The 27588-nt window shown below is 37.6% G+C and overlaps 1 protein-coding gene across 1 annotated transcript in view; it reads left to right on the top strand.

The window, feature by feature from the left end:
* Positions 1-27588, top strand: part of Arih1 (ariadne RBR E3 ubiquitin protein ligase 1) — a 102793-nt gene that overhangs the window by 58652 nt on the left and 16553 nt on the right. Inside the window, exons 4-10 of the mRNA XM_055621738.1 lie at positions 4517-4609; positions 5019-5074; positions 16635-16701; positions 18740-18846; positions 22380-22422; positions 22870-22941; positions 25504-25634. Of these exons, the coding sequence (XP_055477713.1) occupies positions 4517-4609; positions 5019-5074; positions 16635-16701; positions 18740-18846; positions 22380-22422; positions 22870-22941; positions 25504-25634 (569 nt within the window). The remainder of the gene's footprint in view (positions 1-4516; positions 4610-5018; positions 5075-16634; positions 16702-18739; positions 18847-22379; positions 22423-22869; positions 22942-25503; positions 25635-27588) is intronic.

Below are 27588 nucleotides of genomic sequence, written 5' to 3'. Positions count from 1 at the left end.
TCTCTTTAGTGATGGGAGCAATGTGATTATTATACCTTTAACGTTGACATACTGTGTACTTGTTATTCTGCCTACAAAATCAACTCCAGGACTGGCCTATACTTATTTACATGGCCGCTTTTTGGTACTTTAAAAAATAACAGTTGATATGCTCTATATAGAATTGTTGGTTCTCTAATTCTTTGCATCTAATACCATGAGCATTAATTTCATAAACATATTTTAGGTAGTAGCTAATTAGAAAACGTAGTAAACTTTTAAAAGTACCATTTAGTAGATTGTCAGTAAAAAGAGCTAGGAATAAATTAGATGGGAAATTGTGAAAGAAATGTTAACTATTAGGAGAGATAGAAGGATGACTTGAATATTTAAGAAGATAGACTACTAGTTGGAGAGAATATTAATGAGGAGATTGTGTTGGAATAGAGTGAAGATAAAACTGCCCAGGTGTAAGAATGGAAAACAGTGGAACAGGGTGTACTTAGGAGAAGTTAATGTATTGTAGAGAAGGAGTTGCAGAGAAGGCAGATGATGTAGGATACGATCTTGAAACAATATGGAGGTAGAAACAGACTCAAAGTTGCTTAATTTAGAATCCATAAATTAATGACTGAGACTTATACTGTCTGTAAGTAAAGTCTGCATGGCACCACAATGTGAGCACTCAGAATCAAAACTAAATAGATTTTGTATAATCTTAAAGGCCAGTTACCTAAATTAGTAAAGGTTAAGTCCCTTAAGTCATTGGAGGTGGTATGGGATGACATGGCATAACACAATGAAAAATTAGCACAAACTACGTGAAGAAAATGCCCAGGAAACGAAATGGACTGAATTGAACTCCCTCCCTAACACCTGTCTGCCACTTCTTGTTCCCACATACACAAAGTTGAAAAGCCAGACATCGTGGCGCACACCTATAATCCCGGCACTGGAGGCAGAAACAGATTGCTGTGAGTTTGAGGCCAGCCTGGTCTACATAGTGAGTCCAGGACAGCCAAGGCTACACAGAGAAACCCTGTCTCAAACAACCAAAAAGAAAAAAAAGAATAAAGTACTCAAATGGGGACTTATGTGGATGTGGGAGGAGTTATCGGGAGGGATGAGGGTAAATACAATTTTTAAAATTGCATAGTAAAAAAATTCTTAAAGAAATGCTGGGTATGGTAGTGCATGCCTAGAGGCAGAGGCAGGCGGCTATCTGTGAATTTGAGGCCAGCCTGGTTTACAGAGAAACCTGTCTAGAAAAACTAAACAAAAAAAACCAAAAAGAATTAAAAATATATGTATTTTAAAACCTAAATCATTTACTTTGTTTTTCACATGCTAGATTGATGAAAGCTCTGAAAAAGTGAACTGTGTTGGCATGGGTATGACAGACTATATTCTCTTGCCCAGTAAGAGTTGCTACTACTACTTATAAGAGGACCTGGAAATAACTATCATACTGTATTTATCTGTCATCTTCTATGTTTCTCTCCTAAGAAATCTCATGTTTCCAACGGGTTCTACACTCAGTGCGACAACAGTGTGGTAAAAAAAAGTCTTGTGTGTCTATTAATAGTGTTAAAGAAATTGCACTTAGAAAGGAGGTAAACTACAGGGCCAGAACACCTTTTCTGTTTTTCTTGGAGAGGACCCTAGTTCAATTCCCAGCACCCATCCTGGGCAGCTGTAACTCAGGCTCCAGGAATATTCAATCAAAGTGGTCTCCTTGGCCATCTACACACATGTGCAAACTCTCCATTCCTTCACATGTACATGTAATTAAATAATAGAAATCTTCAAAGGACAGAATAAAAGGGAAATATGTGTCAGTACGGAGCCATTGCAGAAATTAAAACTCCAGCAACAAAAGTAACAAAATACAAAGGAGAAGAGTTTCTCTTACCCTTTGTGTGCATCAGGATGTCTATGAAAGTACATAGCAAAAATGAAAACAGCAGTTGCTGAAACAGAATAGGGCATAAACAAGTAGAGTAAGTTTTCCACGTAAGTTACATAATGCAAAGGAATCTGTGGTCATGCCTTCCCTGCTTTATTTAAGTGGGCCTGCCTCTGTGTGCAGGTTGAAGTGCAGTAACTTCACACATGCCGCATTGCTCTGGTGTTCGGTGCAGACAGATAGCTGGTGGGGTTCTGTGGTCCCGACCCCTTGTATGTTGGAATAGTTTGTTTGCCTCCATCCTCCAAGCTGCTGCAAGTACAGGCACGTGCCACTATGAACACACCTGTTAATAGCCTTGCCTATAAATTCTCACATCCCTGGCAACACAGCTTTACCAAGCTAATGTGATAAGTGAATTAGCTGATTTAGTTTCCTAGAGAAAGTATTTTTAAAAATTCTTTGAGAAAAATTTCAGTGTTTTTAAATGTATTGTTTTAAAAGCTTATAACTTTTTATTACTTGATCAAAATTAGTCATAAATGTTGTAAGGTTGATTTTGTTGTTGTTTTATGTATTTATTTGGCAGTGCTAGAGAATCTAACCTAGGAGATCAGACAAATTAGACAAAAACTACCTCTGAGCTCTATCGTCAGCCCTGTAAAATGTTCTGAAAGCAGAACAAGTTAGCCACCATTTATTTGAGTCTTAAGTCTTACACTATACTTCATGCACCCATCACCTCTAAATTATTAGTCTTTCAAAACATTGTAAGTGAAGATTAGAACAAAGTCTATTGTTAATCTTTCTTTGTTCTGAAACCAGGTCTTTGTACTGGTTGTCTTGGGCTATCCTGGATCTCTCTGATTCTCTTGCCTTAAGCCTCCTAGTATTAGAATTTTAGGCATGGTGGTACATGCCTAGCTTTCCATTAGTCTTAGCTATTTATTTATTTCATAGTTAACGGTAATTAATCCTAGGATCTTATGCTTGCAGGTAAGTGCTTGAATACTGAGCTGTATCCCATGTAGTCAAGAGTGGCCCTCAGCTGTTGACCCTTATGCCTTATCTCTGAGTTCTAGATTATAGACATGTGCCACTATACCTGTTTTTACTCGATTTCCTACACATTTAATAATTAGTATTTTATTTTTGAGACAGGATTTGAATATGTAGCTCTAGCTGTACAAAATTTTAGTCGCCGTCTTTTTTATTTTATTTTGTTTTGTTTTGTTGAGACAGGGTTTCTCTATGTAGCCCTGGCTGCCCTAGACTGACTTTGTAGACCAGGCTGCCCCTGAACTCGAGAGATCCTCATGCCTCAGCCTCTGGAATGTTGGGATTACGGGTGTGTGCCACCATGCCCGACTTTTTAAATTTTAAGTATTTCTATACCCCCCATACACAAAAACCAAACCTATACCTTTTAATATTCATTCCTCTTTTCTCAAAAATCTACAGCCCTAGACAAAAACATATTTTCTTTTTCTCAGGATTTGCTTGTTCTATACCTTTTATTTAAATAGAGTCAAACTGTGTGAGACCTTCTGTCATTGGCTGTTTTCATTTAGCATGTGTTCAGGGTTCATTCATGTTGTGGCATCTATCAGAACTTTATTTCTTTTTTGTGACTAAATATTTGATTATGTAGTTGTTTCACATGTTGAAGAATGAGCTGTTACTGCATTTTGGCCATTATGCCTGTCTATTATGTGACTAGAATACGAGTTTTTCTAGGAATCCATATTTTCCTTCCTGTTCAGTAGTAAACAGTGGAAGTGTCTCGGCTGGGTCATGTGGTGTGTTTTGAGTAAGAGTCGTCCTCCTATGTTCATCTACTTGAATGCCTGGCCTCAGCTGGTGGAACTGTTTGGAAAAGATCAGGGGGTTGTTGGGGGAGGTGTATCACTGGGGTGGGCTTTGAGGTTTCACAACCTCTGCCGTTTTCAGCTAGCTGTCCCTGTCTTGTGCTTATGTCACATGTAAGCTTGCCTGCCGCCATGTTTCTTTCCATGATGGTTATGGAGTCTAACCTGGAACCATGCTCTGCAAAGTAAACATTCTTTTACACATTGCTTTGTCATAGTGTTTGTCACAGCATTAGAAAAGTAACCAAGACAGAAGATATGACAGCTGCATTTAGTATTTTGACGTAGCTGTTGCTTGGTTATTTCCTGATGTTGTGATAGTTTTTCACATTTTCATGAAAGAGTATTTTGTAAGTGGCTTCCAATTTTTTCATCTGTGTACTTGATAATATCTTTTTAATTACAGCTTTTCTAGTGAGTGTTACATGGTGTGTCCTTGTGGTTTGATTTACATCTCTGTAAAAGCAAACAAAATTGAACATCTTTTGTATTGAGTGGTAAGGTTATCAATTTATATATTTAATTCAAGCTTGTCTACCTGTGTAAAATTTATAAATATTAACCACAGATGCATTTCTATTTGTTAGGTAGTCTGCAAAAGTATTTGCATGTCTGGATTCATCAGATAGAAGTTATTAGGAGCTTTTTGGTTATTGTCAAATGGGTAGTTACTAGGTATATGAAAATTGTGAGCTTTGCGATGTTATGTAATTTTACTTTTTTTTTAAATGTCTTTGTTAAAGTTTCTTTATTTTTATTACAGTATTTTACTGGCCTTGAATGTGGACATAAGTTTTGTATGCAGTGCTGGAGTGAATATTTAACTACCAAAATAATGGAGGAAGGCATGGGACAGGTAATTTGATTTTCACTTATAAAATTTATATGTAGTGTTTAGGCCCTTACATAAATATAACCAGGTAAAATTTTCAGGATTAAACATTTTTCTAGATTAAGAGTCTTAAGATTTAAAATGTGACATTCTAGTTAATCAGGTATCACCTCTGATAATCTCTTATCAGGTTTATCCTAGTAAAGAGCTTTGTTTGGTATTTTGCTTTTAATGTTCTTGTTTTGTATTTGGGGGAAAACAATTGTTTTGAAGGACAGTTACCCCAAAGACTTACTTCCTGTAATAGAAAAGGAAAGGATTGAGCTCCTGCAAATAGGGAAGTGTCTTCAGAACCTAGCAAAGTGCCAGGGAATGGTAATGTCCCGTACATATTGTTGAATGAAGGCATAGTTTAAATTTCAATCTTTTTCAGACTATTTCGTGTCCTGCTCATGGTTGTGATATTTTAGTGGATGACAACACAGTAATGTAAGTATTTCTGATAGATTCTGCATGTCAAATGTTGTTTTGTTGATTAAACCAAATTAATTTTGACTCAGTACTTTTGAGAAGGTAAATGATTAAAATTATGTAAATTATTAAAATTATGAAGGGACTTTTTGTTGCTTGCTCATTCCTTTATAATACAAAAAGACACTTGCAATTTGCTTAGGTAGTCACTCTAGGGTACATTTGGCAATACGTGATAGCTAAATTTTGCTAACTGATGAAATTGTTATAATGGGATAGTGAATGTGTTGATTGTCCTGTGGGAAACAGGTTAAGATAGAATCAGGGAAGAGTTTTGGAGGCTAGGAGTGTTGCTCAGTGAGTTAGTTGCTCAGCCTATGTGAGGTGTCCTGGCTTTAATTTCCAGCACCCACAACAAAATTAACCAATATGAAAAGTAGTGAAAAGAAATGTGACTCATGAAAATATGTGTGCTAGATTAAAGAGAGGATCAGGAATGGATAGATTCAGTACAGGTCCACAATGCCTGAGAAAAAGAAAACATTTACAAAAAGAAGACATTGAGCTGTGATGAGCAGAGTCTGGCAGCCTTTGAGGAACTCCAACACTTACATTCTCCGCAGAGAACTGCTCACTAAGCAGAAGGCTGCACCAGAGCACTCCTGATGAGGCAGTCACTCCCTGCACTGCTCAGGGACACAGTGCTCTCTGCTCAGGTACTGCTACCAAAGTGCACTACAGCTGGAGGCTGTAGACTAGTTCTCCTGTACAGTTTGGAGCGGAGAAAGAGACTTGGAAACAGAAGCATAGTGAATTCCTGGTATTGTACCTGCTTAAATTATCTAATATTTATACCAGTAAATGTTATGGGAGGCTTAAACTGAAGTAAAAACCTGCTAGCTCAGCGAGGTAACTTTATTTTCTGAACCATATACAAAATATCTATTTACAAGCCTTACTCTACAACTAAACCACTATCTCTTTAGAAACCTGTTTCTATCTGTGTCATTTTACCTAGCTGATCCACCCTTCTCTTGAGCTCCTCCAAACTTAAGAGGGCTGTTTAGCTCTCTTCCCTAGCATTCTGTTTATCTTTTTCCTGGTGGCTGCTTCTGTTTTTTGTTGTTTTGTTTTGTTTTTGCAAGCCCAAATAGAGAGGATCTCTATCTCTTACCTAGAGCTTTTTCCATAAAGGCTCTTCAAAGCCAAGGGGAAGGGGAGTACTAATAAAGTTCTAGTTGCTTATAAAAGAAGTCTATAGCTCCTCCCCTGTCCCCTGGGCAGGCTGAACCATGTCTCCATCATTGGGGTGGGCTTGGCTCCAAGGCAAGTGGTAGGGTAGCCTGAGGGCCCCTGTCTAACTTTGCTTGGAATCATAGGGTCACAACATGCTCCTAAGCAGCTTGCCTTAAGACAGGCAAGAATTTTTTGTTCTTTAGCATTCTTTGAATAATGCTTTTAGAGGTATACCCAAATCAGGTATATCCCTGATCTCTTCAGGATACACGCAACAGCATCCGCCAAGTATAGACATTTATATTTTGCTAACAAGTAGGTTTTCTATGTGGAGTAATCAAATATCCTGTAACATGGTATAAACCCCAGGGTTCTGAGCACATTGAGGCCTTGAATGATCCATAATCAAATTGATAGTTAATTTTAGGTAATTGCCTGAATGGAAAGTTTTATCTGTGATTAAAAAGTAATAAAATAAAATGACCATAGTGTATTTTAATAAGTAAATGTAACCTAATTAAGCTAAATTAACCTGACCAGCACAGCTTCTAAAGCTTACCTATTCCATTTGAGGAAAATACTGTGTGTGTGTCTACAGGCGAATGTACTGCAGCATGCATATAGAGGCCAGAGAATGGGAGTGAGCTCTCTCGACCCACTCTGTAGTGGGTCCTAGAGCTCCAACCCAGGTTGTTAGGCTTGTGGAAAGTGCCCTTACCTGATGAGCCTTCCTGCTAGCCTTCATTCTTTTTCTTTTCGTGTTGTTGGTTTTGTTTTCATTTGAGACAGGGTTTCTTCATGTAGTCTTGGCTGCCCTGGGCCTTGCTTTGTAGACCAGGCTAGTCTCAAATTCAGAGACCCACCTCCCTCTGCCTCCTAGGTGCTGGGATTAAAGCAGCACCATCACCAGCCAGCTTTGTTTTTCCTTCTTAATTTCGGTATACTTTGGTTTATTTATTTACTGCTGCTACCAGCTCTGTATTACTCTTGTTTGTCTTAGAGTTAGTCCTCTTTCCATTACTGTTTAAGTTGCCAAAAATAAATCAGCTGCTGCCATTCTTCCACTTGTCTTTATCTTGTTCCCTTGTGCATTCTTGTTCATTGTATTTTTTCCTAAGTGTTGTTAGTTTCATCCTCCCAGCCAGTGCACTGTGTCCTGTGAGTCATTTCAGAATTGCTGGTAACATTTTTGGTATCATACACACAAAATGCCATTCCCCAAAAGGTTCCCAATAATAGGTATAACATAAAAGTGTAAGTATAATATGTATATGTAAAGTAGTATTAGAAGGAAAAAGTTACTCCTTAAGACTAGAAATAACATAAAAGGAGTAAAAATTAGGAGTGAGACAATGCTTGGAAGTCAAACCTTAAATGTTCCTATTTTTAAATAGTGATGTTCTGCAGTGGCTAATCAAGGAGGGGAGGGTCCCATTAGAGATGTAGGTGGAAAGTTTAACAGTTGGTAATGATTTTTGTCATAGACAGTCAATATAGTCAAGACTGTAGGAATATGATGTGTATTTTAGAAATACAGCTTTGATGTAGTGGAGGATGCTGTAGAGTGGAGAAATATTTGGTTAATGAGATTTGTTTAGAAGGTTATTTGTAATGTAGGTTAAAGGGAATTTAGGAGTCACTCTATCAATGGGAAACAAGTAGAAGAAACAAGTGACAAGGGAAGCTATCACTCCTGAGAGAAATATAGGATGAAAAAAAAAATATTTAAGGACTAAAAGTTTAACTGATATAGTAGTAGTCAGACATGGTGGTGCCCTCGGCTGGGGCAGGTGGGTTGCAGATTTGAGGCTAACTTATGCTGCATAGTGGAATGCAGGCTCCAGGTTCAACAGAAAGCACAAGTCAGATGGAGTGGAAGCTGCTTAGTTAGGTGATGCTCTACGTGAAAGCAGAGGAACTGAAGGAGTAGAGAATGTTGGGGTTTGGCTCAGTTGGGAGAGGGTTTACCTATAATGCAGCCCTGGGTTCGATCCCCACGTGAGACTGCTATGGTTCTCATACCTATAATCCCAGCACTGGTCACATCTATGTATGTGGATGCTGGGGATCTAGACTACAGTCCTCACAGTTTCATGGCAAGCCCTTTGCCCACTGAGCCATCAATAATAACAACAACAGCTTCTATCCTTTTGACCCCATACTAAACCCCATTACACCCACTGATATTTTTATTTGCCACACATTTTCTGGAGGATCTGCTTATTTTCATTAGTTAATTTTCTTTTTACTTTCCAAACACTTTGGGTCAATAGATTAGAAAGTTCTTTTTAATTTATTTATTTGTGTTTATTTTTATGTATTGCCTGATTTTGCCATCTTATGTTTGTTCAACCCTTCAGTCTGCATTTTATTTCATTTATGCTTTGTGTTTTGTTTTGTTTTGTTTTTCAGGGCTGGGAAACTGAAATTATGCTTTTCATTTATACAATTTGTATCTTGATAGTTTTCTGTAGATTTTATTGAGAGACTTCGCGGGTTTCATTATTTAAAACTTAATGTGATTTCTTTATTATTTATAATAGCTTCTTAAAAGCTTTGCTAACTCAAACACCTGGGTTCCAAAAAAGAGTTGTCTTGATTACATTCACTCAATTGTGGCTCACTTTTTTTTTTTTTTTTTTTTTTTTTTGCATGCTAAACTATTGTTTTCTATACTGGCCTGTTTCCATTCCTCTCTCTGTCCCTTTCTCTGTTTTTTGTTTGTTTGTTGTTGGTTTGGTTTTGTTTTTTGGGTTTTTTTTTTTTTTTTATGGTTTTGTTTTTTTCTTTTTCTTTCTTTCTTTTAATCCCCCTGAAGTTTTTAGATGTTGATAGCTCTGTTCTGTTTTAAAATCCTTATTTTAAAATATGCCTTCCTATGGATCATTCTATATCCATAAAACAAAATATATATTTAAAACATTTAGAATATTAAATCATCCAGCCTGTATGGATCACCTTGGGTTACAGGTTGGGAATGCATTTAAAGTTGAAGACACTTTAACAAAAAAACTTACTTCTGAGCTTTGACTATTAAGTTGGTGTCTTTGTCCTAGAATAATTTAAATGCCTTCACCAGTCATACTTTGGAAATACCAGATTTGCATCTCTAACTCATACTTTTTTGAATTTGGGATTTTCGTATCCTAATTCTTGTCAGCCATCTCCATGAGTAGATTCAGAGATTTCACCTTGTCTCTCCTATCATCACCTCCTTTGCCACCAAACTCACTCTTTTTGCTTCTCATTATCAAAGAAAATTATCACTAGGTATTAAGGAGTTTCTTGAGTTAATCTTGGGTGTTCTTGATTTGCTTTTCTCCTATCTTCTATACTCACTCCTGTACCAAATTCAGTTCATTCTACACCCTAACATCTTTCAAGTTACCTCAGTATGAATAGATATTCATTTCTATCTGTTCCTATTGCCATTGCATGATCTAGGCTATCATTTTCTAGAAGTTTGCTATTGGCTCCTAATTTATTTCTTCATAGTTTTATGACCTTCCAGTAGTATTTCACAAGTATCCTCTGTGGTCCTACGCTGTTCGTCTTTTTCTTACCTTCTGTTACAGCTATATAGGGACTTGGTCTCATGAAAATACTGTGTATTTTATTTGCATTTTTAAAGAAATTTTTTTGTCTTTTTTGTGGCCTTCTGTCTTTATCATGTTTACCACTTTTTCCGAATTATTTTTTAATTCTTCTAATACATTCATTTTTTTTTTTTTTTGAGTCCTTCAGGACTCAGTTTGATTTTAATTTTGATTTGGTCCATGTCCTATAAGTTTCTAAACTCACTCTCTAGTTACTTCCAATTAGCTTTTCTTATTGCCTATTCTTTGGAGCTGCACAACCCAAAGTTATCTTGCTAACATTGACTGAATCAGTCATTTTTGTATACCCTGAATGTACTGATCCTTGGAGTCTTAGTACTTCTTTAGACTATTAGGTAACCCTTACTTCCTCTTCATCTTCCAGGGGGTTTAAATACTGTGTTTCTTGCATTCTAAACTTACTCTCTACTATCAACCTGTTTTATTACTCTGACTCTCAGATTTCTTGTTTCTCAGTGTTAGAGATCAAACCTACAGCCATTATGTGGGAGTCAAGAATTTGCCACTGAACTCTGTCTCCAGTCCTCTTAATACTTTTTTGAGATAGGTTGTGTGTAGCTTTGGCTGTCCTGGAACTCACTCTGTAGACAAGGCAGGCTTTGAACTCCCAGAGATCCCCCTGCCCCTGCCCCTTAAATTCTGGGATTAAAGACGTGAGCACCACTGCCCAGCTCCTTTTAAATACTTAATAGTGGTAATTGAATGCATTCACCATTTTAAAATTATTATTGCTTAGCATCTTTAAATAAGTTCTGAGGAAATATATCATCGTCATTATCAATGGCATTCATAAAAAATATCTCATTGAAAGTAAGTAAATAAAATGAATTTTGTTCACCATCAAGAATATTAGTCTAAATAGTCTTCCCTATATGTTGGCCTCAACTAGAGTTGTGCAGATGCTATACTTTAAGAATGTTTTCTTTGTCACAAGATTTTTTTTCTTGATACCTTCATGAAATTAATGAAAATTATTTGTCTGAATTATGTATCATTTATTACTTGTGACCAAATAAATGTGGTTTTATTCATAATAATTGATCTTTAATTTCATTTACCTGTTTAGGCTCTCTCTCACTGTATGTAGCTTTTCTAGTGATCTCAGCATAAAGGAGAGCTTATATCTATATATTACATTAGTCTTTGAAGATATTCAAGTAGTATATTGACTCCCATCTTTTTTGTAGCCTAAGCTGGTCCTGAACTCAAAGTTGTCCTGGTCAGCCTCCCGAGTGCTTTAATTACAAGTGTATGCAACCTTGTCCAGCTGTTTTGTCTCATCTTAACTAACCAGTTGTAACAACTTCATCTGGAATTGTGATGGTTCTGATTCCACATAATATGGAGTGTATCCCCTGCCACCTGCTGCCGCAAAAAAAAAAAAAAAAAAAAAAAAAAAAAAAATGTAGCTGATAAGTGTCTCTTTAACTTTAGCAAAGTCCTGGGTTTGATCCCAGAATCTTTATTTTTTTTTTTAATGGTTCATAGACTCTTTGACTTCTAGATCACCTTTTGTTCTTAATTCTATACTTGTATGAAAAAAAGAAAAAATGTCATTTTTGATATTAAAACACGTTTTCCATCAAAGTTTAACTCCCTGCTATTTAGTATGAGCTAACTGCTGCCTTTATACTGTCCTTCATCTTCTAACATATGAAGTGTATAATTACCATATGTTATTGCCTTTGCCTGTTTTCTGTTCTGTCACTGATTCTCTTTATGTTTTGCCAATGGGTTGGTTAGAAAATTGTATATGTCTGTTACAAAGCTCCTAACTGCATAGAACTGTGAGCCTTCTGTTTTTGTCAAATTTTGAATATCATTTAAGTTGAATGGTGTAGCATGTATTTTTTTTAATTGATTACTATTGAATGCATGTGTATATGCCTTCAGCTGAGTGATGGCTCACTGAGCATATTCAAAAGGCAGAAGACAACCTTTGGGAATGGTTCCTCCTTTCATCAAGCTGAGCTGGCCTGTTGGGGTGTGTATGTGTGCCTGTGTGCATGTGTGTGTATTTTATGACTATATGTATATTTTCAGGTATGGTGTATGTGTGTATATCGTTATTTATTATTTTTATATAATGTCTGATTCTTCAGATAATAGAGACTTGAAGTTTTTGATTGGCCAGTGTGTAAATGTTAAAGGATATTTCAGTATGTCTTGGCACACATACATTGATTTCCTTGGGTTATATCAGGACTAAAATATTTAAGTTTAGTAGATCTTCTAAAATAATTTTCAAATGATTTTCTAATGTGTTTGAGCATATACTATATATGTGAGTTTTTGCCCTTTGCCCATTTCTGTGGGAGTGTGGTTTAACTTGCAGTTTCCTAGTAGATAATATAAAGCCTTGCTTTCTACATTCATTATCAGTGTAGGCAGCTCTTTAAGCTTTTTACTACATTTTATTGTCCATACATGCTACGGTCCCCATGTGGAGGTGAAAGAACAGCTTGTGTGAGGTAGCTCTCTCATTCCAGGTAGGCCTTGGGGCTCAAACTCAGGTCATCAGATCTGACAGCTTGCTTTTACCTCCTGAGTCATCTCTCTAGCCCCGATACTTCTTTTAATGAAGTTCTCACTGGAATAATGTCTCCATTCTTAAATTATTTTGGTCTATTAGTAATTCTTAAATGGTTAAGAATTTTTAAAACATTATAGCAATTTTTATTGTATATATTACAATATATAAAATGTGGCTTGCCCTTTGTTTCTGAAAGATTATTTTGATGAACAAAGTTTTCATTATGTCTTCAAAAGTTTAGATAATGTGTGGTTTAGAGTTTTGTTGTTGTTGTTTTGTGTTTTTTGTTTTTTTTTTCTAGACAGGGTTTGTCTGTGTAGCCTTGGCTGTCCTGGACTTGCTTTGTGGACCAGGCTGGCCTCAAGTAAATGTATCGATTGAAGTAGAGAGAGGCAAAGACGCATTAGCGGCAACTGCACAGGACAGATTTTGTAGGGAATGGCAGGTTGTTATGTGGTCTTTGGCCTTTACTCAACTTATTTGACCATGTGACTGTTTTGGACAGAGGAATTCAGAGTCAGAGAAGATTGCTTTGACTATTAGGTTTGGGAAGTGTGTGTGTGCGCGCGCGCGCGCGTGCATGCGTGCGTGCATGCAGTCTGTATGTCTTAGGAGGGTGATCAGGATAACAGTTTTGAGGTCTTCGGGATATTTAGTGAGATCATGTTTCAAGAAAGGGGAAAGTAGGGAAAAGGAGAGATGATTATATATTTACAAAAAGGAAAAATATATAGATTCATAAGTATGGTGAGAGTTGCATGTGACGTTATATAATTGCTGGTGTCTGTCTGCAGTTTTTATATCAAGAAAGAGTTTAAAGGAAAATGTTTTTATTGAAACTAAATTATAGCGGAGTTGTTTTAACTGAAGGTGCTTTCTATGCATAAGCACTCTTTAGTAGTTGTACTAGCTAGTTTATATCACATTGATACAAACTGAAGACATCAGGAGAAAGCACCAATTGACAACATTCCTCCACAGGAAAGGCTGCAGGGCTTTCTCTTAATTAATGATTGATTATTTGGGGACCCAGCCCATTGTGGGTGGAGTCACACTGAGCTGGTGGTTCTGGGTTGAACATGTCCTGAGCAAGCAGTAAGCAGCCTGCATCAGCTTTGCCTCCAGGTTCCTGCTCTGTGTAAGTTTCTGCCCTCAGTTCTTTCCGTGGGGAACTATTACAGAAGTGTAAGTGAAACAAACCCTTTTCTTTCCAAGTTGCTTCTAATTATGGTGTTTGATTATAGCAGTCACTTGATTTCAAGTTGTATAACACTGTAGGGTTTGTAGTTGTTGAAGCAGGCATGATTTCTGAATTGGAGGGTAGTTAAACGCTTCTGTGTTACTGTTGTGTGTGCAGTAGGAGGGCAGGAGGTCTGCTTGGGCGGCCTGAGAGATGTCCTCCACAGAGAATTGGTCTAGTGACTTTTCAGCAAAGGTTATGGCAACTGGCATTCCTGAAATTCACCTATTAATAGCTGAAACTTTAATTTATCTTAATTGTGCTGTTCTTAACAGTATGAAGTCATTCTGTATCTCTCAAAAGAAATTTTAGGTGGAAACTTAGTCATTTTTTTCTTACAAGTCCTAGTAGAACATGCCGGGTTTATAATCACATCTTAAACTAGGATCAGCTATAAGAAATAGTGTGTAAAATCAGAGAAGCATTATGGATAATAGACACATAAAATGTGTTTGCAACTAGAGCGTCTGACTTAGAGTTATCTACTCCTATTTAGCTGTCTTAAATCCACAAGGCACTAGATTGCCCACTAGAGGTGGCGGGAGAGGGACTTACTGGTGGAGTTGTTAGGGCTTCCTAGCTCCTGATTTTGTTGTTTTATTTTTTTAAAGAAACAGTCTTATTATACAGTACAAGCTGGACTCAAAGGAAAAACTTTGCTGTTTCAGCCTCCTAAATGCTAGGATTATAGTCAATTCTAAATTATTTTCATTATTCTGTTTCCATTCAAACACTCCTACATCCCTCAAAACCTTAACCAAACACTTAACCTGGTTTTTCTGTGTATTGAGAGGTCTAATCTAGAAATCATATGTAAATGATTTGTTTGTTTGGCTTTTCGAAACAGGGTTTCTCTTGGCTGTCCTGGACTCACTTTGTAAACCAGGTTGGCCTTGAACTCACAGAAATCTGCGTCTGCCTCCCGGAGTGCTAGGATTACAGGCCTGCACCACCATGCCTGCCTGTAAATGAAATTATAATCCTGGGATTCTGTTGTTTATTGTTTCCCCCTCCTAGCTTCATTATTTGGCGTAGTTGTTTTTGAGAGTCGTTCACTTTGTGGCGTGAATCACTATTTAGATCTTTTTATTGTTGAGTTCATTCTGTTTCTACTAATTTGTGAAAGTTTTTATCATATGAACATTCTGTGTAAGATATAATTCCAAGTGTGTATATCTAGGAGGGAAGTTGAAGCAGTTTGTGCTAATGCTGTGTTTTAACTTTTTGAGGAACTGCCAAATAGACTAATTATTGTTAAGCCTTGCTTTCAACATGAATATGAAGGTTAATTCATTTAAAAAATACTTATCAAACACTTAATAGTTCATTGAGTGTGCTGGATACAGCTTTTTTTTTTTTTTTCATGGAGCTTACTATGTGGGAATAAGCAAGCAAAACGATAGATATCAAAGCAAAAGATTATGCAGGTAATTGCTATAATTAAAATTAGGACAAAGTTTTAATGTTTGAGTGTATACTATTTGTCAGACACTTTTATTTTCACAGTACTTTACTTTTACAATTTTTTTTTCCAGGTTAGTAACCTGAGGTATATAGAGGTCAAAGAGCCATACTCTTACACATAGGTTGCTTTACCTCAAGTCCCCTTATTGCTGTTTTCCTATTTCCATTCTGGGAAGGGGATGGCGGGGACCAGTCCTAGGTAGTACTATTCCCGAAGAAGTATGGATTTAGGATTTTTTAAGAAATACAACAGTATGTTTGGGATGTAGGCATGGCTCTCCTTGCGTATAATCACTGAAAGTTTCAGGTCCACTTGGTTTCACAGTGCCTAAGCGGGCCAACCTAAGCTACCAAGAGTGATATTGCCTTCCCTGTCCCCATATGGTTTGACAAGAGTATACCTGAAAGCGGCATAAGAGAGTGGGCTCTTAAGGAAGGACAATGGGAGGATTTGAAACTTAAGGTCGAAAAGGCTGGGCATGGATGGGCATTAAGTAGCTCATGACTTTAATTCCCAGCGCTTGGGAGGCCGAGGCAGCAACATCTCTGTAAATTCAAGGCTAGCCTGGTCTACATAGTAGGTTTTAGGACAGCCAGAGTACATACTGCATAGACCCTATTTTGGTGGTGGTGGTGGTGGTGGTGGTGGTGGTGGTGGTAATGAATCAACTATGAAGCCAGGGCATATAAAATTGCCTCACTCAGGGATTGCGCTATATTATGTTAAAAGGTTGTCAGTGGCCATCTCCCATTACCACTGGTTTTAATACCATCTAAACAACAACAAAAAACCCTGATAGTGGTGTTTGAACCCTGGTTCTTGAATGTGCTTGGCAATTGCTTAACTACTTAACTATGTCCTCAGCTCTAACATCATTTTCTTATGACATTTAGAATGCTGTTTCTATGAAACTAATGAGACTTCAGCCTCACAGTTCCTCACTCATGCCTTTGTGGTATGAATTACAGAAATTGTTTTGGGGAAGTGTACAGGATAGAGAAAAGCAGGTTGCTGTCAGATTTTTCCCATTTCATTTAATGGCCAAGAACTGTAACATGAAGGCAGTCCTTAAAACTGTATACACTTTACTAGCCACAGAACCTGGGCCCAGTCTTCAATATTTCTTTTGACAGCATCTGTTGCATTTCATGTACTCAGTCAAGGGGTTAAAGGAAGCTGGGCGAGAATTACTGACAAAAAAGCTGCAAGGACCACAAACTTAAAGTCTTGAGACTGCAATGTGAACTTGGCAAAAGAGAATATTTAGATTATATGATATGTGGAAATTTTCTATCCAAGTCAAATTACAGAAACGTTGACATCACTATTTGCACTAATTGATTGATTGATGGAAGGTATACATTTTGACATTTTCAACTTAGTTTTGTGCCATAGCATAAGCAGTTTTGAAGTTACATTTTATTATTACACATGTTGTGAAACTTGGCTTAATAAACTCAATGAAATTGTTTTATTCTTGGTTTCAGGCGCCTGATCACAGATTCAAAAGTTAAATTAAAATATCAGCATTTAATAACAAATAGCTTTGTAGAGGTAAGCGGTTTATATTTCTCTATTTTGGTTTTCAAAATTCTGTTTTTTTATAGAAATACTAGGTAGGGTTTTGTTGTTGTTGTTGTTGTAGTTTTGTTTTTGTTTTGGTTTGGTTTTATGAAACAGGGTCTTACCATGTAACCTTGGCTGTCCACATTATGTAGACCAAGTAGGCCTTTAACTTGTAGAGATTCACCTGTCTGCCTCCTCAATACCGGGTTCCCAGCATCTATAATGCTAGTCTTCAAACTAACAAGAACCTGCTACCATTTTTAGAAAAAAGTCATTTTGAGCTGTGCTGATGATATTACCTTTTTAATAGTATTTTTCTTTACTGTTCTTTATTTCTAGCAAAGACTTACACTATGTTATTAAACATGTCATAATCATGTTGGGTGTCTTAACATTGTTAAGTTCTATAGTTGTCTTCTGATTCATTGCAAATAAATAGTACTGTAGTTACTGGGCTGGAGAGGTGATTCAGTGGTTAAGAACACTGGATTCTCTCCAGGAAGACTTAGGTTCTATTCCCAGCACCCACATGGCAGCTCACAACTTTTTGTACTGCAGTCCCAGGGAATCCAATGCCCTCTATGTCCTCTGTGGGTACCATCACGAACATGGCTCATAGGCATACATGCAGGCAAAACATGGCCCTCCTATACACACATAATTTTTTTAAATTATATTATACAGGTTTTTTTCCCCAAATTGTGGCTTCCCTGTGTTTGTAAATTAAGATTTATTGGAGGTGAATATGGTGGAACATGCCATTAAAACCCCACCATTCAGGAAGGCAGAAGCAGGAGGGTCTTCATGAGTTCCAGGACAACCATGACTACAAAGAGAGACCCTATTTCACAAAACAAACAAACAAACAAACAAACAAACAAAATAGCTTATTGGAAAATACCTATTGCACATTTGTTCTTACTGATTTTGTGCTCTGATGGCAATTATACAAAGAACACTGTATGTAGGTTACAAAACAAAATTATTTAATCTCAGGTTTTGTTGCAAGTGCCAGCACCCATTATAGCAACATCAATATAGTGTGGTATTTTTGTGTTAGAAAATAGTCTTTATCTGTGCTAGAAATTAAACTACAAAACTGTAAAGTAAGGTATACTGGCCACTTTGAAATGATCCGGCGAATGTAAATTTTTCAGTGCACCTGGGAATCTAGGACTCAGATGTACAAGTTTTGCATCTCCTATTGAGTTATACCCCCAGCTAGTAAATTGACTTTGAAACCTGGTGTAGAATGTTACTTAAGACATATCTTGCTTACATAATAAATATACTTAATAGTTTGTGTTTGACCTAGGTGGGGTGATACAAACCTGGAAATCCCAGCACTGAGTGAAATGGCTGGGGCAAGAGAATTGCAAGTTTGAGGGGACTCTGGGCCGCCTAAGAGCTCATCTTAAAACCTAGATACAAACAGAAACCAAAATTAAGTGCTGTTGAAGTCTCAGTGGGATTAGTAAGGGGAACAAAAGGACAGTTTTTATGTTTATCAGAATTTGAAAGAGAAGTAATCTAGTGAGGGTCTGAGGATACAGCTTTGTGCTACAAGGCTTCCCTGGCAGGTACGAGATTTGGTCCCTTGAACCGAAGAAAACAAATAATGAACTGGCAAACCGGGCACTCTAGAGTTAGGGGATATAGCTCAGTTAGTAAAGCATTTGCCTAATGTGTGCTCCTTGATTTTATTCCTAGAATTCAAATGAATAAAAAGTTGCAAGAATTGCTTAACATTGAAAAACTTCAAGTCAACGAAATCTACTGTATTGTTAACAAAGTAAAATAGAAATACTATATATCTTCCCAGATGCAGAAAAAGCTAACACCCATTTCTGATTAGAAGATGATGTTTATAATGACAAAATAGTACAGTTAAAAAGCGCTATTGTAGAAGGCTACAGCAGGCGTTACATGGTTTGTTCTCTGGCTTCTGACCTTATCCTAGCTGTTACAACATATTTGCACAGTTTAACTTGCTGTCACTTTTAAGATGTTCTAACTTGTGTTTTAGTGCAACAGACTGTTAAAGTGGTGTCCTGCCCCAGATTGCCACCATGTTGTTAAAGTCCAATATCCTGATGCGAAACCAGTTCGTTGCAAATGCGGGCGCCAGTTTTGGTAAGCGAGTGATTTTCTAAATGAGGGAAGTGAATATAGTGTCTTTACTTTTTCTTTTTAATGTTGGTGATGACATGGGGGGGTCTTCGTGCTGGGAGATAATTGATACTAGCTTAATACATTGTTTTAAAGGAAGATACAAATCACATCTTAAGTTTGTCTTGTTGCTTTGCTCATTTTGAGAGGTGTGGGGCTGTATGGGGCGTGTGGTAGTGGGGTGCACGTGTGCATGTGTGTCGTTTTTGAGTCAGTCTCATTTCGTAGTCCACAATGACCTCAAACTCACGTTAATCCCTGCTCATCCTCCCAAGTGCTGCGATAAGCATGTGTCTCACCTACCGAATGTACTGTTCGTGGTGGGAAATGGCGCTGTAATCATGATTTTCTTTGTATTTAACTTGAACGTATAATGAGAGAAAAGTTAAAAATGTGGAGTAATTGCCCTTCCTCAGTTTTCAGAAGCTTGTGTGTGTGCTTGGTGGGTGTGGTGGTGGCTTAGTGGCCACCAATGCTTTGCCCACTGTGACATCTATCTGGTTCAGCTCACTGTTTGTCTTACTGTACTTTGTTCCATCTGGCTCTTTATAATGTCACAGATTAAGATAAAGAATGTACAGTTTATTTAAAAACAAATGTCTTGATTTGGACAAATCGTGATCTCACGAGAATTAAACGTGCAGGTCATTTTGGTTGTCCTTGGTAACTTGGGTCTTTAAATTGGTAGCCTAAGACTCTTTCAGTTTGAAAGTTGTTTTTCTTTTTTTCATTATTAAATCATCTCTAAGTCCTTTACCTTCAGAGACCACGTTATATCTTTATCAGTGTATTGAGTTTCCTTTTTTGTACATTTTTACCTTTGATAAAACAGTATGGTACAGACACAGGTAAGTCAGGTTACACTTTCTACAGTGAATGGTTTGTCCTCCAGCTTACAGTAGCCTGTTCCTCATTTTCTTGAGAGACGTCAACAGAATGACTTTTATTGCCTTTAGCTCCACACAGGTTCTGTTTAGGAGACCTCTGCCTTCACTATCAAGTCTTGCCACAATCATCCTGTATAGTCTGTTCAGGACAACGCATTCTTTGTCTAACACACATCCCCAAAACTGTCTATCAGTGAGTTCCAGATCTACTTTTTTGTAGGCCTTGTTAAAAGAGTACTTCTCACTTCTCATCAGTAGTTTCGTTTCTTAGCCTGGTAATCTGCTATAACAAAATACCAAGGTATTCTGTCATTTACACAGCAGGAATTTACTTCTCAAGCTGGAAGTCCTGGGTCAGAATGCTGTGGATTACTTGTGTCAGTGTAGTTTGTTTGTTTTGTTTTTTGGCTATATAGTGGATACCTGGTGAATAATCTCACATAATAGAAGCAACAAGGCAGCTGTCTGCATCTCCTTGCTGTATTGTTCATGAATGCGGCCCTTTATGACATAATCAACTTAGAATCACCCCGGGTGTGGGTGTGTGTTGGGGGTGGATTGGGGAGTTGGTTTTTTTTTTTTTTGAGACAAGAGTCTCTCTACGTAGTCTTTACTGTCCTAAAACTTATTAATAGATTGGACTGGCCTGTGGAACTCAAAGAGATCCACCTGTCTCCTGAGTGCTAGAATTAAAGGTGTGTGCCATCGTACCCAACATATTGGTGATTAGGTTTCAACATTGGAATTGGATCTGGGTACATGTAGAATATAGCAAAAGGTAAAAATCTTACAATCTTCTAAAGAAAAGAGGAAATCTAGAGCTACCAATACATGTTTTGCTGATGTTTCAATACTCTTTTGATTCTTATAGAATAGCCATGGAAATATCCCCCAAGATCAAATAAGTTGACAACTGCAAATTGTGTTGATTAAGATGAGCAGTGTGTTACTATTTTAGGATGACAGGTGGAGATAGGTCACAGTGAGTAAAGTGATTGCTCTGCAGGAGTTAGGACCTGAGTTGCAGAACCACATAAAGATTGGTGCAGCTGAACTCGCAGTGCTCCTGTGGTGAGATGGAGGCAAAAACAAGAGGATCACTGGGAGTTTGTGAGCCAGCTAGCCTAGTATCCACAGCAGTGGACAACAACAAAGGTAGGAGAGAACCTATTGGACATAAGGTCAAAGATGAAGAAAGATGTCCTCCATTTTTCAAGTGTTTACTAAAGCACACCTATGCCTGTCACCACACATAACTTTTGTAACAAGAGGAAAATGTGAAATCTGATTCCATACCTACTTTCAAATTAATATATTAATAAACATTTCTCTTTTTGTAAAGATTTATTAATATAATTTATTTATGTGTGAGAGTTTTTCCTGTACGTCTGTATACCATGCATTCAGTGCCCCAGAGACCAAAAGAGAGCATCCGATCCCCTTTAGGTGGGGTGCTTGCAGCCAAATCTGGGTCTTCTGCAAGAGCAACAATTGCTCTTACTCATTGAGTGATCTTCTAGTTCCTTGTTTCTTTTTGTTAGAAAATGAATGTGGAGTATACTAGAAGGTCCTTTCCTGCCTACCTTGATAATGAAATAATTTTCCTGACTCCCTTTAGTATTCTCTTTGGCAATCTTATTAACCACCCATTTCATTTTGTACAAGTTTTATTTTTTGACAGTTTTGTACACATACAGTGTATTTTGTTGACTCTTGCCCTCATTCCCTGTCTGCCATCCTTTTACCACTGGGCCACTACAAATTTCACGTTCATATCTCATTTTGTGACTCACTGAGTTCCTTCTTTATAGCTATTAGTTTGCAACAATCTATTGGAGCCTGGTGGCCTCCTTACCAAAGTGGCTACACCATTCTGTGTCATCCCCCTGAGAGCTCCCCATTTTGAGTCAGGGTGTTATGTAGCCTTGAACTCCCTATTTTCCCTTTCTTGAGACATAGATTTTATAGGCTGCCCTGCCCAGCTTGATGTTTGATTTTTCATGAGCATTGTGTTTCCTTCATTGACACCCTGTCCTGTAAACATACATATGCTTAGTGCTAGGATTATAGATGTGAGCCACCATGCCTGCTTTTTGGTTTCTTTTGTTTTGAATAGATTGGTTAATTTCATTTCTGTCTATGGGGGTGATTTTAATATATTGACATTATGCAAGGATGTGCCTGTTTGCTTTTAATGTATTGTTTACTGCATATTAGTGTGGAATTGTGAATTAACCTGCAAATTAAGGTTGGAGTACTGAGTGAATGAAGATAAAATATGTGTTGACAAAGCGTTATTAGAAGCGTCTCAGTATAATCTGAATGAGACAGTCTAGCAGAACTGCTGTGTAGTTGTTACCAGGCATGTCTTCATTCTTTTAGTTCTCATTTTATACATAGTGAGTACCTGCTGTATATGCTGATCCTAGTACACACTGATTTTTAAAAATTCATTATGAAATAAACAGAAAATTTCCCTGCCTTATTATTTCCCAAACATTTAGAACTTGCTAACAGTACTAGGTAACTCTAGTGTGATGGTTGATTTTGTTTTGTTTTAAACTTACAGTAAGTAGGATTAATTATCTAAACCTTTTCTGTCTTTCTCAGCTTTAACTGTGGTGAAAATTGGCATGATCCGGTTAAATGTAAGGTGAGGTGGTTTTGTTTTGTTTTAAGCAGGATGATACATTTCTAAGATTTGATTAAAGATAACAACTGATGACTTTTTTCTAGAATTTTCTAGGATTTTACTCTTTTTATTTCAAGTGATCATTGTAGGTATTTTAAGTGCATTCGTTATGGAGTCAGGCTCCTGTTTGTTCTTAGAATATCTATGAGCAGGGCAGCTCAGTTGTTAGATTTTGTTGTGGGGGAGTAACAATTTAATTTTCTCAAGGTTCTAGGCTCCCCCACCCAACTTTAACCAGACAAAATTCTTTAGTTGATCCTATATAAATGAGATCTTATAGCTACAAATTTCCTACTTTGAGAAAATGCCTAATGATAATCTATTGCTTGCTTTCCTTTAAGTGCTGAAACAATTTGCTATCCTTTTAAGCCTTTAGATTATATTCTAATTGTTGTTATTTTCAAATAGTGGTTGAAGAAGTGGATTAAAAAGTGCGATGATGACAGTGAAACTTCTAATTGGATTGCAGCTAACACAAAGGTTGGTCCATCTGTGTGTGTCTACCTCAGTCCACCCTGAAACTGTTCATAATGAGTAAGCCTAAGGCTAGGTGTATGAGCAGGAGCAAGAACACTGAGTTTAGGTCTTGATGGGCCTTAGAGTAGCTCTTAGTCAGCCCTCCCACCCTGTCATTATTGCCTGTTGATTCTTTTAATTACTTTCATGTGTTCATTTTTTTGAGTAGCTGTAAGGCAGTATGTTCAGTGCTCTATTTTTCTTTTATTGTAGAAAGATGAATATTCCCATATAGCAAGCTAATTTTGATAATCTCAACACCTTTTTTTGGTCCTGTCTCATCCCCCGGCAGTTTTTCTTTGTAGCCTTGGCATCCTGGACTCAGGTTTTAGATCAGGCTGTCCTGGAACTCAAAGCAGTCCTCCTGCCTCTGCCTCCTGATGCTGGGATTACAGGCGTTCACCATGGCACCTGGCTCAACAGCTTTTTATATACAAATGTTCAGAATACTCCATCCAGTTCTTTCTGGTTTTTTTTCGAGACAGTGTTTCTTTGCACAGCCTTGGCTGTCCTAGACTGTAGACCAGGCTGGTGTCGAAATCAGGGATCTGCCTGCCTCTGCCTCCCTGAGTGCTGGGATTACAGGTGTGTGCCATCGCATCTGGCTCATCCAATTCACGTACCAGCCTAACTAATGTTTGTTTGTTCCTTTTTGTTTGTGTGCATGTATGTGCTCATGCTCCGGTCAGGGGAGACCTATTTGCAGGAATCAGTTTTTGCTTTCCACCATATGGGTCCAGTGTATCGAAATGTTATACCTGGTGGCAAATACCTTAATCCTGAGCCATGTCACCAGTTAATGTACATTTTCAATCTTAAATCCCCTAGTTTTACTTTTTAGAAGTCAGTCTTTAGGGGCCAGGATTTGAGCAGAGTAACTATTTTTTATATTTTGATTATGTAAAGTGGGTCTACCATAATTGTTTTTCTGAATCTACTTTACCTAACCATCTAAAGGGTGAGAGTGTCTGCTGCTCAGGTATGAGGAGCTGAGTTTGGATCCCTGACACCCATGGAAAGACAGGTGTGGCCGTGTGCACTTGTAACCCCAAGTGCTAAGGTTCAGAGACAAGACAAGTGGATTCCCTGGAGCCTCATGACCAGCCAGCCTAACTGACTTTGAGGAGCTACAGCTTTAGGAGACTTTCTCAGAGGACAAGGCTGCAGTCTGTAGAGCAGGACCCCAGCATCATTCTCCAGTCTCTCACACACACGTGTACACGTGTCCATGACAATCAAAAATTTAAAAAAGCCAGGTGTAGTGGCACGTGTTAGTCACAGCACTTGGGAAACAGAGACAGCCCTTTGAGTTTGAGGCCAGCCTGGTCTACATAGTTCTAGGACAGTCAGGGCTTTGAAAAGAGACCCTATCTCAACAACAACAAAAACCCTCTTAAGCACATAAAAACAAAGATGAAAATTGTGAACCTCAGTATGAATTCAATTGAAAGTCAAGGCCTGATTACCTGCTTCTCTGACTGTGGAGGCAAGATTCCTTGTATATGGATCCTGTGTGACCTAAAATTAGTTTCATTGTTTTTTCTATCTTGTCATTCATGAGACAAATAGGAATAAATAACATTAGAAGGTTTATGGGTTTATGGTGCCTATAAAGCCCTAAGAACAGTGCATAGGGGCTGGAGAGATGGCTCAGTGGTTAAGAGCACTGTGCTCTTCCAGAGGTCCTTGAGTTCAATTCCCAACAACCACATGGTGGCTCACAACCATCTGTAATGGGGTCTGATGCTCTTTTCTGTTGTGCAGGTGTACATGCAAATAGAGTGCTCATATATATGGAAAAGAAATAAATCTTCTTTAAGAAAGAAAAGAACAGTGCATAGGACAGAGTACTCCGCAGCTAGGTGACACCAAGCAGTGTGTTGAGTGAAAGTTACTGTGCGGGATTAAACGTATTTTGATTGTTTTTATTTGGGTGGGGATATAGCTCAGCGTCTGCTCTTGCATAGGACTTGGGTTCAATTCCCAACACATGCATGGTGTCTTCGCCACCTTCTATAATTCCATTTCTAGAAGATATGCCCTGTTCTGATCACCACAGGCACCTGCACACAGATGACAAACACACAGACATAAATACAAGTAAATATTTAGAAGAAAAAGTGTTATTGTTGTTTCCATTAAACAACCCAGTAATAGCTGGGTGGTGATGGTACATGCCTTTAATTCCAACACTCAGGAGGCAAAGCCAGGTGGATCTTTGTGAGTTTAAAGCCAGCCTGTCTACCAATCAGGAAGTACTGTTAACACAGAGAAACCTTGTCTTGAAAAAAAAAAAAAAACAAAAACAAAAGAACAACAATAAAGACAAAAAAAATACCAAAACAAAGAAAAGAACCAGTAATGATGATACAGGTTATTTTTAATGGTATTTATTACATGCTTAGTACGTGCCTTATGTGTATTAACTCTAATAAATAGAAACAGTCTACAGCTGGCTTCTGTCCTCAATGGTAGCAGTGCAGCTTAGTGTAGCATTGACACCAACTTTATAGTTTTTTTCCATAGGAATGTCCCAAATGCCATGTCACAATTGAGAAGGATGGCGGTTGTAATCACATGGTCTGTCGTAACCAGAACTGTAAAGCAGAATTTTGCTGGGTGTGTCTTGGCCCTTGGGAACCACATGGATCTGCCTGGTAGGTTGGACAAATGGTAGAGTATGTTTATATAATTATGGGATGTATACCACATACAAATGGTATTTCTGCCTTTGATTATCACCTCTCTTGAGCCAAGTAAACGAAAGTAAATACGCTGTTTCAACAGAGGAATATGTTGAAGGGAACCACAGAAAGGGATTAGATAGTCATGTTTCTCACCGGAATTAATAATAGAGATTAACCTTTGCATTGAGATTTCTTTAGTTGGAAACTTGGAAACAGGAAAAGGAACTCAGTGAAGAAAGGTGGAGTTCTTGTTTTAAGTGCATGATTTTAATTACATTGATATGTCCTCTTGGTAGAAGTTGTAGACTGTAGTTTATGGACAGAAACTTACCCTCTACATCATTAGACAACAATTTTGTTATCTTTAAAAATTGGAAAGCTACTGAACAAAAATCTGTTTTTAGCTTCTCTCTGAAATAAGCTTGCATTCCTGTTTGGAAGAATTACCTAGAGCTGGGAAGTAGTCCTTCCAATGGACCCTTCCTGTCCCGTGTCATAAGCTTCTCAGGACTGACAGTTAATGATAGGCGCACATGCAGTTGTCCCTCAGCATCCATCGGAGATGGGCTCCAGGGTGCCCAGTACCCAAATCTGAGCATGCTTACACCCCTTATCACAGTGTAGTATTTGTATATAAGTGCCTCTCTCTGTGTACTTTACTCTAAGTACATATAGATTACTTATAATTTAAGTAAACATTATTATTTGGGGAATGATGACAAGAATAAAGAAATCTGTGTGTTCAGTACAGTTGAGTTTCCTTCAGGTATTTTTTTGCTTCTGGAAGGATTATTGCCATGAATGCATAATCTTTGGACAACGGCTAACCTTGTTAAGTGAGTTCCATATCCTTCTGTATTAATCGATAATTTTGTTACATGTGTGTTTATTTGGGAAAATGCAAGCTAAACTGTAGGTGAGTTTTGAGAAACATGAGCTAGCTTATTTCTGATAGAGAACTGAAAGTGTTTCTGAGTATAATAATATACAAATGAACTACTTTTATCAATTTATATTACCTTCCTACTTTTTGTTGATGCCCTGGTAAGTTGTGGGGGATAGAGAAAGTTAGGAATTAGGCTGCAGTATAAAGTAGAGATGGAGTAGTTTGGGTGTTAGATGGAAGGGGCACAGTTAGATTAGAAGGGTCTGCATTGTGTGCCTTACATTCACTGTCAGATAATTCCTGTGCTTTGTGAAGACTGGATGGGAGGGAAAAAGTTGCAGGATCAAGACAAGATAAAGGAGATGTGAACTTAAAGATGTGAACTTAAGAAAAAAAAATAGTTTTTTGCTTTTAGTTAAATTGGGACGTGTATCAGTTACAGTAAATAAAAGGAATAGTAATAGGCATTACTTCTGAACCTATTTCTAAGGTAAAAACTTATTAGTGGGGAATTAAAAAAAAAAAAACATTGTCAGAGCTGAAGACAAATTCTCTGTGTTTTAAGACAGCAAGCGGTAGGATTCCTAGAAACTAAGATAAGGTAACTATGCTTTTCTCTGCGAGCCTTAATGAAGTGGGGAAGAGAGAATAGAGGAAAGTGTTTTAAGACCTGTGAGTTTGATGACATCTCTAATTACAACCCAGCTCTTAAGTATGTTATATAGAGCAAAAGAGAGCTACCACAGACTTGATGATGACCTGAGTGAAAGGGCATGCCTTTTTGCTTGTTGATCTTCCAAATGTATCTCCCTTTTTTTCTGTGTACGTTTTAAAATGCCTCTGATTTGTCAAAACTACAAGTAGTACCATCTGTTATTTGAGTTAGAAATATAGATAGACCTTAAATATTTCCTCTGCTAGCCTTTAAAAAATCTGTAATAGTTTTTGAAGGGAATATATATATATATATATATAAATTATATATATTATAGGAATTATAGGTGTGTACCACACCAGCCTCCTTGTGCTTTAAAAAAA

The sequence above is a fragment of the Psammomys obesus genome, unplaced genomic scaffold, assembly GCF_907164565.1.
Source record: "Psammomys obesus unplaced genomic scaffold, mPsaObe1.curated_primary_1811, whole genome shotgun sequence".
Taxonomy (NCBI): domain Eukaryota; kingdom Metazoa; phylum Chordata; class Mammalia; order Rodentia; family Muridae; genus Psammomys; species Psammomys obesus.
This window is presented reverse-complemented; position numbering and strand designations above follow the sequence as displayed.